This window comes from Rhinoraja longicauda, chromosome 7, assembly GCF_053455715.1.
Source record: "Rhinoraja longicauda isolate Sanriku21f chromosome 7, sRhiLon1.1, whole genome shotgun sequence".
Taxonomy (NCBI): Eukaryota; Metazoa; Chordata; class Chondrichthyes; order Rajiformes; family Arhynchobatidae; genus Rhinoraja; species Rhinoraja longicauda.
This window is the reverse complement of record NC_135959.1, coordinates 23,245,709-23,259,188: the sequence shown is the minus strand read 5'-3', so window position 1 is coordinate 23,259,188 and position 13,480 is coordinate 23,245,709. Positions and strand designations below refer to the sequence as shown.

General features: G+C 42.3%; 1 protein-coding gene across 6 annotated transcripts in view; it reads left to right on the top strand.

The window, feature by feature from the left end:
* pcdh9 (protocadherin 9) overlaps positions 1 to 13,480 on the top strand; it is a 697,317-nt gene that overhangs the window by 468,836 nt on the left and 215,001 nt on the right. For 2 of the 6 annotated variants that reach the window (XM_078402257.1, XM_078402254.1), the window contains exon 3: positions 13,191 to 13,298. The exons of the other annotated variants lie outside the window; for them this stretch is intronic. In XM_078402257.1, the coding sequence (XP_078258383.1) occupies positions 13,191 to 13,298 (108 nt within the window). The remainder of the gene's footprint in view (positions 1 to 13,190; positions 13,299 to 13,480) is intronic. 6 annotated transcript variants of the gene reach the window in all.

Genomic DNA, 13,480 nt, shown 5'->3' with positions numbered 1-13,480 from the left:
TAAAAAAGAAATCTGTAAGAAGGAACCATATTTAGAATTCCTTTTTGGATTTATTAGCTGACTACCTTATTGCTTCATGTTTTCGACTCTGCTCATATGTGAAGATGTTTGGGAAGATAGCTGGCGTAACTCAGCAGGTCAGGGAGCATCTCTGGAGAAAGTAAATAGGTTGAGACCCTTCTTCAGACTGAGAGAGAGTCAAGGGAAAGGGAAACAAGAGATACAGAAGGTAAATAGAACTAATGAATGAGAGATTTGCAAAAAGCAATGATGATCAAAGAGGATGGAGCCCACAATGGTCCATTGTCGGCTGAGGGGCAGGTGATAAAGAGTTACACAGACAGTGAAACTCAGTAGGACAGCAGTGAAACTAGTACAATGACTTGGCTGGGGGAGGGGCGGAGAGAGAGGGGATGCAAGGGATACTTGAAGTTAGAGAAAACAATATTCATACCACTGGGTTGTAAGATGCCCAAGCAAAATATGAGGTGCTGTTCCTCCAATTTATGTTTGGCCTCACTCTGACAATGGAGGAGGCCCAGGACAGAAAGATTAGTATGTGAATGGGAAGGAGAGTCAAAGTGTTTGGCAACCGGGATATTGCGTGGACACAGGCGGACTGAGCAAAGGTGTTCAGCGAAACAATTGTCTAGTCTGCACTTGGTCTCACCGATATAGAGGAGTCCGCATCTGGAACAGCGGATGCAGTAGATGAGGTTGGAGGAGGTGCAAGTGAACCTCTGCTTCACCTGAAAGAACTCTCGGAGTCCCTGGAGAGAGATGAGGGAGGAGGTACAGGGACAGGTGTTGCATCTCCCGTGACTGCAGAGGATTCCATTGACTGAACAATGTTTCAGTGCACATTTTTTTCAGTTTGGTGCAATGCTATTCGTATAATTGTGTGGCCAAACGGCGCAAGAGCTCAGAGAAATTGTGTGAGGAGGAGTTGCAACAGAGATTGTGCTCTTTTGGAACACCTTGAAGTGATGCAGTACTCTTGTGTCGGGAAGGAAAATCAACAACCAGCCAATATTTAAAAAGAAAGCATTGGATTGTTGGAGGAAGGATAGAGCACATGAATGGTCAAAGTAGCCACAGAGTGGGTGATTACTGTCTTTGTAACCACCCCCACGCATAGGTGCATTAAATAGATTGCTTGCTGAAATTGATGAAACAATGCTGCCAAATTTATTGATTACTTCCCAACGGAAAATTAAAGGTGTTTAGACGGCTCATTAAATAAATAATGAAGCTTTTATAGAAATTGTCTATTGACCAATATCCTGCAAATGAGTGATTAAGTTTCCCATGAAAAGCAGCACAGTGAGGCTCCAGGAATCTCATTAAAGTGAAGGATGGCGCTGCTAAGGTTTATCCACTCGAGATTACACCCACGTGTTCATTCATTGAAAAGGATGCTTGGTAACCTAAACAAAACCAGGCAATAAATAACTGGCTGCGGTTGCATTGCTACTGAAACACTTACGTATTGTTTTTGTGAATGTAGAACAGAAAAGACCAGTGGGTGGGAATGTGCTTGAAGACCACCGAGGTAGCAAAAGATGCAAGTATTTAAAGCTTCAATGTTGATCCACCTTTTTCTCTCCACAGATTCCAACAGTTTTTTAAAGCAGTTGCTAGTTTACAAAAATGTAAAATGTAAAATGTAAAGTGAATGAGCTTACTGCGGTTAAAGTCAAGTCAAGTCAAGTCAATTTTATTTGTATGGCACATTTATAAACAACCCACATTGACCAAAGTGCTGTACATCAGTGCAGGTACTAAAAAAGAACATACAATGGTACACAAACCTAACAACACATACATAAACAATTCACAGCGCCCCCTCAGAGGGCCTCAAAACGCTAGGGAGTAGAAATAGGTTTTGAGCCTGGACTTAAAGGAGTCGATGGAGGGGGCAGTTTTGATGGGGAGAAGGATGCTGTTCCACAGTCTAGGTGCTGCAACTGCAAAAGCCTGAGCTTAAGCCTAGACCGCGGGATAGTCAGTAGCCCCAAGTCGGCCGACCTGAGGAACCTGGAGTTTGAGTGGTGGGTTAGAAGATTTTTTGATATGGGGGGGGGGGGGGGGGGGCAAGCCCGTTTAGGGCTTTGTATGCGAATAGGAGGAGCTTGAAGTTGATTCTGTACCGTACTGGGAGCCAGTGGAGAGAGGCCAGAATCGGGGTGATGTGGTCCCTTTTACGGGTACCTGTCAGGAGGCTCGCTGCGGCGTTTTGGACCAATTGCAGGCGGGACAGGGGTGATTGGCTGATCCCAGTGTATAGGGAGTTGCAGTAGTCTAGGCGGGAGGAAATGAATGCGTGGATGATTTTTTCAAGGTCGTCAAATTGGAGGAATGGTTGGATTAAAGCATTTGTCCAGCAGTTTGGTGCCACTGATTATACTCTGTTCAAGTCTCCTACTTGAGTGGAACTGTTCTCGCTTACCTATGGGTTTATTAGTTTGCTGCTTTCTTCTTTTCTCCCCACAGTTTTTTCTTGTGGGAATGAGTTCCACATTTTCACCACCCTCTCAGTTTCTCCAGAATTCTTTTCAGGATTTACAATTGATGACCTTGCAGTGATACCCTCAAATCTTGAATCACCCATATGTGTGAAAACATTTAATTTGAAGTCTCTAATGTTCTCAGAATTCTTAAATGCAATGTTTCAGGTTGATGCAATACAACAAATGTCAGTTTAGGAGGGGATCAGACGATGGGTGAGGTGAGTGAAGAGTGGTACAGAAGGTGATGAGAAGGTAGGAGAAAAGACTGAAGGGGGAATGGAACAATGAGATGGAACCAGGTAAAAATTAGACAGGGCTTGTGAGGTTGAGAGCAATAAAGATTATTGGATGTGTCCACTCCTTGGTGGGGTCTTGGGGTGATGTTTGATGGGGTGATCATTATTAATAGAGGTAGAAACTTACTTAACTACTGATTTTCTTGACACCCTAGCGAAGGGAAGCCTTATCCCTTCATCTACCCTGTCAGTTCCTGTAAGAATTTTGTATGTTCACCTCCTATTCTTCTAAACGCAAAAGAATATGGGCCTGGTCTACTTAATTTCTTGTCAAATGGCATTAAAGCTGGTAAATTTTAAACAGCCAGGAACAGCAAAGCACATTGAAATGAGAGACTTTATATTATAGGGGCGGCACGGTGGTGTAACTGTAAAGTTGCTGCCTTACAGCTCTTGCAGAGACCTAGGTTCGATCCCGACTACGGGTGCTGTCCGTACAGAGTGTGTACGTTCTCCCTGTGACTGCGTAGGTTTTCTCCGCGATCTTCGGTTTCCTCCCACACTCCAAAGACGTACAGGTTTGTAGGTTAATTGGCTCGGTATAAGTGTAAATTGTCCCTAGTGTGTGTGGGGTAGTGCTAATGTGCGAGGATCACTTGGTGCAGACTCGGTGGACCGAAGGGCCTGTTTCCGCACTGTATCTCTCAACTAAACTAAAACTAAATTTAAATCCATTAAATTACAAATGGTCAATAATACCATCGGCTGCACAAGCATTTGCGTTACTAAGGGGGTTTGTACCCTTACAGCTAAGTGAACTTGAATTTGTGACAACAGATATTTAACGTGTATCTTGCACGTTAATAATTCTTTACAAATTTGAAGGCACTCTGTAAACAGAGCAGCATATAAATGCAATTCACTAGGCAAAGCTTTTTCTGACAGTGGAGTTACAGCAGCAGATAAACAACTTATCAAAGTGCCAAAAATAATGTCGATCAATGGCATTCTAAGCACATAAATGCGTACCACAAATGACACTGGATTCAGTCCAGAATCACAGCAATATTTGATGACCTAAAATCTAACTTTACCAAGGGAGCAAGCCTCTGCAAATGGAAGCTGACAAGGCCAATTTAGCTGAAGACTACCAAAAGGGAAAGAATAGCAGATCCTGCATTCAGCCACAATAAATATGACAATATTATCTGAATGGTGTCAAGTTAGGAGGAGGGGGAGTTCAACGAGATCTGGGTGTCCTAGTGCATCAGTCAATGAAGGGAAGCATGCAGGTGTAGCAGGCAGTGAAGAAAGCCAATGGAATGTTGGCCTTCGTAACAAGAGGAGTTGAGTATAGGAGCAAAGAGGTCCTTCTACAGTTGTACCGGGCCCTGGTGAGACCGCACCTGGAGTACTGTGTGCAGTTTTGGTCTCCAAATTTGAGGAAGGATATTCTTGCTATGGAGGGCGTGCAGCGTAGGTTCACTAGGTTAATTCCCGGAATGGCGGGACTGTCGTATGTTGAAAGGCTGGAGCGATTGGGCTTGTATACACTGGAATTTAGAAGGATGAGGGGGGATCTTATTGAAACATATAAGATAATTAGGGGATTGGACACATTAGAGGCAGGAAACATGTTCCCAATGTTGGGGGAGTCCAGAACAAGGGGCCACAGTTTAAGAATAAGGGGTAGGCCATTTAGAACGGAGATGAGGAAGAACTTTTTCAGTCAGAGAGTGGTGAAGGTGTGGAATTCTCTGCCTCAGAAGGCAGTGGAGGCCAGTTCGTTGGATGCTTTCAAGAGAGAGCTGGATAGAGCTCTTAAGGATAGCGGAGTGAGGGGGTATGGGGAGAAGGCAGGAACGGGGTACTGATTGAGAGTGATCAGCCATGATCGCATTGAATGGCGGTGCTGGCTCGAAGGGCTGAATGGCCTACTCCTGCACCTATTGTCTATTGTCTATTATAAAACAAACGTGCAGCTTTTCAGACCAGGTTCACCACAATAATAACTTGTAATGCACCTCTAAAGCAGTAAAAGATTGCAAGGCATTTCAGTTGGACATAATTTGAACTGCACTGCATGAAATTAAAAAAGATGAATAACCTAAAATTTACTCAAAAATCATCTCTTTTGAACAAAGTCAGAAAATGCTGGAAATACTCAACAGGTCAGGAAGCATTTGCATAAAATCAATATTTCTGGTCGTTGATCTTTCACCAGAACCTAAAGCAAAAGAGAGAGTGAGAAAAACTTATGGGAGGGAGTATCCAGTCTCATCGGCTGAAGGCAACGTGTGCAGTGCGGATCTGGCAGTGACCATGAACAGAGGAGTGCAGATATTTGGAAGAGTGGGTGGAGATGAGAGGAGTGATGAGGCCGCAAGGGGAATTTAAGATAAGATAATGCTGCTGGGATAATAAGTCCCTGCAATACCTGGATATCACAACGTCTTCCAAAAATCGTAGTGGATCTCAGCGCGTCGCTGAGAAATCATCCGATTTGACATTTCTCGGCGACAGCTGGCTTGTCGGCAGGTATCGTTGCTTATTGCGGGCGCTGTCGCATGCTGTCCCCAGGTTTGATAGGTTCTCTTAGATGCATTTAGAAGCACATAATATTAAAATATGTAAAGTAATTTAAAAATACCATAAAATGCTTGTGTTTAACCAATTTATTTACCATCAGGGGGCTGAAGGACCTGGGCTGAAGGACCTGTTTCCACGCAGTATAACTTTACGAATCTTTGTCATGAATCTGGACGCCCAACCCGCACATTATTCCTCTTTCCTCTGCAAAGATCCCACTAATAACCAATGAACAGATTATAGTGTTTTAGTACTTTATGTTTTAATTTAAATGGCTCGGCATACATTTTATGTAAAGGAAAGAGAGAGCTAGATATGTGGAGATGAGGAACGCGTGAACTCGACAGATAGAGCTCTTAAGGATAGCGGAGTCAGGGGGTATGGGGAGAAGGCAGGAACGGGGTACTGATTGAGAATGATCAGCCATGATCACATTGAATGGCGGAGCTGGCTCGAAGGGCCGAATGGCCTCCTCCTGCACCTATTGTCTATTGTCTATTGTCTATTGTCCCGTACATTTTCAAAGAATGCCCACACACTTTTCACAAAAATCCACTTAACCACTTTAAAAAAAATAATTTTTTAATACAGCTATTAGTAAACTGGAAGTAAATCCAGTTTATTCCTTGTTACAGTGAAGCTTGGTTTTTAAGTAACCCAATACAAGGTGTTATAGTTCAAAACTCTCAAGTACTTACCGACTTATCAGTGATTTCAGCGAAAATCAGGACGCCGGAGAAGCATTGACAGCATGGGAATTTTCGCTATGTTTCAGAAGACGGTATAATCTCGACCTGACTCGGCATTGTCGTGGTCATTGTCGTCGGGTAAAAGAAAATTTTGTCGAACTGGTACGACTTTGACAGTCGCCGGCAGTCGCCAAAAAAATCGCCTAAGTGGGACAGGCCCTTGAGAGAGATACGGGTCAAACACAGGGAAATGGGATTATCTTAAGTAGGCATCTTGGTCAGTTGGGCTGAAGGACCTGTTTCCACGCAGTATAACTTTACAAATCTTTGTCATGAATCTGGACACCCAGCCCACACATTATTCATCTTTCCTTTACATAAAATGTATGCCAAGCCATTTAAATTAAAACATAAAGTACTAAAACACTATAATCTGTTCAGTGGTTATTAGTGGGATCTTTGCGGATTCCAATTTGGGAAAATTGTTTCCAACATAACATGTCTTCAGAGCTTCTTCACCAGCTGTAAAGTTTAGTTATCGTGAGATCAAGTGCTGAGGTTATGTCTTCCTCGGTTCCACTGCATCTTTCCAGTCAATGCAGAGAAATGCTGCAGACGTATAAACTCTTGACAGATGTTTGATGGAGTTTGAGTTGTGATGGGTGAACAAACAGTGTGTAACCTGCAATGAGTGGTTACCCAAAGCCAGTTTGATATGTATGCTGTCTAATCTTGTTACTGAAGGGTGTTTTAATGCTACTTGGGCATTGGCTATAACCTTTTCAGTGGAATGTTTTGTTCAGTGTGGAACAATCAAAGATTACCTCAGGTCATCAGGTCTATAGTCGAATGAAAATTAAGAATCTACAAATGTTGGAAATTATGTGCAGGTTGAATAACACAATGGCACAGCTGGTAAAACTGCTACTATACAGCTCCAGAGACCTGGGTTCAATCCTTACCTGGAGTGCTACCTCTGTGGAGTTTGCACATTCTCCCCCTGACTATTCTGGGTGCTTCTGCTTCCTCACACATTGTAAAGACGTGCTGATTAGTAAATTAATTGGTCACTGGTGTGTAAGTAAAGTGAAGAATCTGGAGGGAATTTGTTGAGAATATGGGGGAAATAAAATGTGAGTGGATGTTTGCTGATCGGCGCAGACTTAATGTGCCAAATTCTGTGTTGTATGACTCTATGAGTCTAAAGCAGAAAGTGTTGAAACTCTCAGATGGTAGGGTAGCATCTGTGGAGAGAGAAACAGCACTAATGTTTCAAGTCAGAGACCATTTGTCACAACTGGAAAAAAAGGACTAATGTGCTTTTCTCCTTACAAGAACTGCCATTAAATCCCAGCATCCTTGAAGTCCGTTTTACCATTGAACTGTCCTTTCTATCCCCAACAATCCTGGTTATATAAAATGCACCTTTGCAAATCAAAACATGCTGTTGGTCAGACTTGGTGGGCCTGATTCTATGCTGTATGACTCTCCAAGTCTGAAACTGAAGATGCTGGAACTTGCTTGTTATCATGTATGAACAGTGAGACTGGTAAGGAGACATTTGAGTTAAAACCTGATCTTTGAGGTAGGTTTCAAGGGAGCGAGAGAAGTAGAGGGTCCAGAAAGGGAATGTTAGATCTTTGGAACTAGACAACAAAAAAGCATGGTCACAAAAAGTGCATCGGTTAAATTTCTGAAAAAATCAAAATGTTAGATGTGGAATATTGTGGAGATAGAGTCAGAGAGTCAAAAAGTTAGAAAGCATAGAAACAAGACCTTTAGCTCATTGTGTCCATGCCAAACTACACTAACCTGATTTGTCCGCATGAGGATCATACCATCAATTATTGGTCTCTGTCTAAATGCCTCTTGTAGACAGTAATTGCACCTGGTTTTAGAGAGGTTTAGTCTGGAGCAGAATACAGCGATAGAGGGGACAAGGAACCTGGAGGAATTTGAAAACAAGGATGAGAATATTAAAGTTGGATCTGTACTATCATTCAATTTTGGATCAATCCTGTTGGCAAAGGTCAAACCCATAAATATGCTATGGAACAGATGTTTTAATAAGAACTCCATAATAGTCCCCCTTGTTAAGGCAGAATATATTACTAAATATTTGCAATGGGTTAATCCTTCTGTCAGCAATAAATTCCATATGAGTCATTTCCTATCATTTATTATTTAACCTATCAATATATGTTTTCTATTTCTTTCTCCCTTTTAATATTTATCTACATTCCCCTTCTACGACATGGTGCAGCTGGTGGAGCTGCTGCCTCACGGCACCAGAGACCCGGGTTTACGCTTGCTCTTGGGTGCTGTCTGAGTGGAGTTTGCCTTATCCCAAAGACATGTGTGTTTGTAGGTTATTTGGCCTCTGTAAATAGCCCCTATTGTGCATGCAGGGAGAGGATGAGAAAGTGGATCTAACATAAAACTAGCGTGATCGATGGTCAGTGTGGACTCAGTGGGCCGAAGGGCCTGCTTCTTTGCTGTATCTCAAAACTAAATTAAACTTAACTCTCTACGATTCACCTTAACAATTCTTTGTGAGGACGACTTCCATATTCTCTGCTCTTTGAGAAAAGATGATCGTCTTCGATTCCTGTCTGAACCTATTGGTAAATAATTGCGAATAAGCTGTTTTCATGGCCATTTTCTAGATTTCTATAATAGTTGTAGGAAACCATTGCTCGCAATAAGAAAGGGACTATGCAATTCTTTCTGGTCTCTCTAAATACATTGCAAAGAACATTCCACCCAGCACCTTTAACCTATTGTCATAGTCTGGCAGTTTGATCACCGAGTTTAGGTTTGAATACTCTGTTAAGTTACTGGAGATAAAGTGGCTGACAGATGATGTAGCTGGTGTGAATGCAATGATGGTGACATTGGTTCAGAATGCCTACTCCTATAAGTGATTAGTTTGTCACATGCCTTCACTGTAACCCTGCATTGGAATTTTCACCTTGGATGCGCATTAATAAATAGAGTTTCCTTGGAGAGGAGACCTTCATCTTTTTTAATGTATCTTTGTATTTTGTGGGTGGTAGTACCGATGTCAGTGAGTGTGTTTGTCTGCACAGACAAAATACCAGCACATCAATACTGCTCGAAATTAATAGACAGTAATTCTCAGGGAGGCTTTGATTCAGCCAGGTAAAATCAGACAGCATTGCAGCTTGCACATCTGCTACCTCACAGTTCCAGTGACCTGGGTTTGACCCTAACCTTTGGTGCTGTCTGTGTGGAGTTTGCATGTTCTCTCTGCGACCACGTGGATCCACATCCCAGAGATGTACTGTTTGGTAGGTTAATTGGCCATCGTAAGTTGCCTTCTGATACGCAGGTGTGCGGAGTGTGTGGAGAATTGTTATGAATATTACAAAATTGAATAAGAATGGGTAAGTGCTTCAGGATCCTGGCAGACTTGGTGGACACAGGACCTGTGCTGTAAAAACTGTATGACACTACATTAATTCTCACCCTCATTTCTAAATGCTTCCATGGTCTCTCCTTTCACATTTTGTTACTCCTTCAGTCCATCGGTAAGTTTTCAACAGCCAGTCAGCAGCTCTACAATTCCCTGCACAAAACCTGCCATCCATCTCCCCCCTTGATGTTATTATATATAGCCCATCTCCTTCATTAATGGCGAGGGAAAGTAGATTTGTATCATCTGCAGTTTAGAAAACTGAGGAATGATCTTATTGAAACATACGATCCCTGGGGACACAATGGGGTTAATATCACCCTGTTTCCACTGGTGGGAGAATCTCAAGCACAGGGAAATAGTTGCATGATAAGGAGATGCCATTAAAAATTTGTAGTGCACAGGAGCACAGAGGCTGGTGACTCTCCAGAATTCCCTATCCCAGCAGATTGTACCGTGAATTGTTGGTGCATTTAAGGAGACAATCCAAAAGACTTGTTTTTTTGGGGTGACAATAAAAGTAATTCTGATTCTGATTCTGAGAAATTAGACTGCAGTATTGCATGCTATGGAACAGAAGAGGAGATGTGGACTGGGGTAGATCGTATTGATCAGCAAGGCAGACTTGAAGGGCTTAGTGGCCTATCTTGTTCTTATTTTCTTCTTCCCTTTTGGTTGGGCTTTCCAGCACCTACCTCAATATTCTTTCCTGAGGCGCAAAGTACATTTTTGTTTGATACCGCTCCTGTGAACCACCTTGGGACAATTTTATTATTTAAAATGCACAATGTAAATGGAGTATTTTGTTGTGGAAGGGAAATCAATTACAATAATGTTGAAATAAGGAACTGCAGGTGCTAGTTTACACAAAAAGACACAAAGTGCTGGACTAACTCAGCGGGTCAGGCAGAATCTCTGGAGAACATGAATAGATGATGTTTCAGGTCAGGACCTTTCTTCAGACACCTTCAGGTCTGAAGAAGGATTCAAAACCAAAATATCACCTATCCCTGTTCTTCAGAGATGCTGCCTGAGTTACTCCAGCACTTTGTATCCCTTACAGTATTTTTGGCTGCTTTTGGGAGCGTTTTGATACTCTGTAAATATCACATGATCAGTGTAGATATGGACAAAGCTTACCTCAATTGGTCAATTGTTGAGTGAAGGAGTTGGCTGAGCAGGAGCTCTTTATGAACTGTGCTCTTTCTCAGCTCTTTCTCAGGAACCAGCGACACTGACATATCCTCATTACAGTATATAATCCAACATCAACATAGCAATTGAGGCCTGTTCAAATAAGATTCGAATCTTCGGAAAGTCGAAGCGAAGTACCTGCGATCGGTGTGATTTTTAATGGTTTATCAAGTCAATAGGCCAACCTTGAAAATGATAAAATTGGAAACATTTTGGAATTTGTGATGAAGTCAGTTTAGAAACGGGATTGCGCACCTTAAAAAAAATGCTGGTTGATGCTGGAAATCTGAAATAAAAGCAGAACATTTTGGAAATGCTCAGCAGGTCAGGAAGCATCTGTGGAAAGAGAGAAAAATAATTAACGTTTCAGGTCCAATCACTTTGTCAGAACTGACAAAGAATCTTTGACTGAAATGTTAACTCTTTCCCTTTCCATAGTTGCTGCCTGACCTGCTGAATCTTTTCAGCATTTTCTGTTTTTCTTTCGGATTTCCAGAAAAGCTACAGTTTGTTTGAGGTTTTCTTTTCAGGTGTAGAAGCCTTCCTGTTACTGTTAACATGTTCCCATCCTGAAATCAAGGAGCTAGCGAGCTGTATAGCCCAAATCATTCAAGCTGACCAAATTACCCAACCAAGCAAGATCAGGCAGGAAAACGAAAAGCAAAGTTAGTTACAGGTGGAAAAATGCAATCTCTGTCAAAAATGGGAAAGGCAAGTTATCTGAAAATGTAGAAATTAGTATTGAGTCCTGAGACTGCAACATGCCTCAACAGAGATGAGATGCTGTTCCTCAAAATTATGTTAACTGACCCTTTTTTTGGATTACTGTATAGAATAATATATAATTACCTCTGCAGATGGTAATGATCCAATGCAACAATTTTAATCAATCCCGATCATTTTTGCTGTCTCCTCATTTCATCAAGATGCTGTGTGGCATAACGTCTAATCTGTTTCTTTACACATCAGAGAACAAAGTACTCTCTTCCTGACATGCCACAGGAGGAGAAAACTAAGCACGATTTAATGCCTAATCAATGATTATCACAAAATAAGCTATCCATCTCAATTATTATGTCTGACACATGTACATTGTCACCTGGCACATGGTCAAATGAGGAAGATTAGAGTTTGTACGGTGAATTTTTTTTTATTAACAAGCACCTTGTGAGGTTTTACAAAGTTAAAGATGTTACGTGAGCGCTAGTTGTTGGCATTTTACTGTGAATCGTTGTATACCTGAAATTGTTTGGACAGGAGACAAATTGTTGTTGAATACAATGGTATGAATACTACTTTGGGTTTTTATATTATCTGTTTTCAGCTGGAGACTAAGTTGGAACATAGTCTGAATTGAGAGATGCATACTTCCTTTCTCAATTACTTATAACCATAATGTGCTTGGAAGACACAAAATGCTGGAGAAACTCAGCGGGTCAGGCAGCATCTCTGGAGAGAAGGAATGGGTGACGTTTTGGGTCGAGATCCTTCATCAGACTAAAGAAGGGTCTCAACCCGAAACGTCGCCCATTCCTTCTCTCCAGAGATGCTGCCTGACCCGCTGAGTTACTCCAGCATTTTGTGTCTACCTTCGATTTAAACCAGCATCTGCAGTTCTTTCCTTCACATGTGCTTGGAAGATATGGATGCATATACTGGTCACCAGTATTCATAAAACTGCCCATAATCTGATGTTCAACAAAAGTCAATTGACAATGCCATTCAGAAGCCACAAGGTTGACAGGTGTGGAAAATGAAAGCAGTATCTGCAGGCAATCAAATCAATGATGCGTTTTGAATGCAGCTGTACTAATTGACAATTAGTATCTTAACTTCCAAAGGAAAGCAACTTGACCTTTGCAAATGACTTTTCTTTCCACTCCGCACAGGCGGAAAGCTGACGAAAATGGCGTTCAAAGTAGCCAAGCGGCAGAAGCCTGCATTCTCCATGTGGGCTACGTGCATGCTTGTGAAACAGTTCACAAAATTACAAAGATTGGTTCGGGCCACAAAATCCAAAACGCCCGCTAGTGAGGGGCAACACCGTGGCTGCAACCTTACCGCTGCCAAAGTCAACAAAGTTTCCAAACTAGGCCGAGCAGTCAAGGACTGTCGAAAGCGTATCAGTGACTTACGACTTGGCGCCCGGAGGAAAAGCGCATTTAACAAAAAGAGAGGGGCAGTCCAGCACAAAGATGTGGCAAAAGAGAAGGTCCTAACATGGGAGGAAGAGAAGGTGACCCCGATAGTCCACCTTGTGGAACATGGACCTGATGCGTCCTGTGACTCCAGTGACTCTGGTGAGTGTGCATTGTTTTGTCAAACCCATCAATGCTTGCCTCAGTCTTGGCTATTATCATTAAGCATGCGTTGCAATGATTACATAAGCAAACCTTCAAGGCATACACATTAATGGTTTTGCTCTATAATTGATTGCAAGCTTGCTTGTAACCAAAGCTCTGTTGCAATCTAGTTCTTCAGTTTATTAATCACCCATCTGCGGCTAAAACAAAACATTATTCTTTTATCTCCCCAGATGAGTATTGCACTTCAGAACGAAGAGGACCAGAGCAGCATCAGATCACTGTGGTATTGGAAGAGAAGGTTTCTGCCCAGACACGAGGACATGGAATGGTGAAGCAAGGTACAGAGACTGAAGAGGTTCCACAAGGTTCATGTGAGGAATGTAGAGAAGACTCTGCAGGTGGACAATGGAAAGCATCCCATTACATGAAAGTGCCTTCCTCAGAGCAGTCTAGGCAGCAAGGGGCACATCGGCCAGAGGCAATGAGAGCTGCCCCTTCCGCTGTCCCACCAGATTCCAAT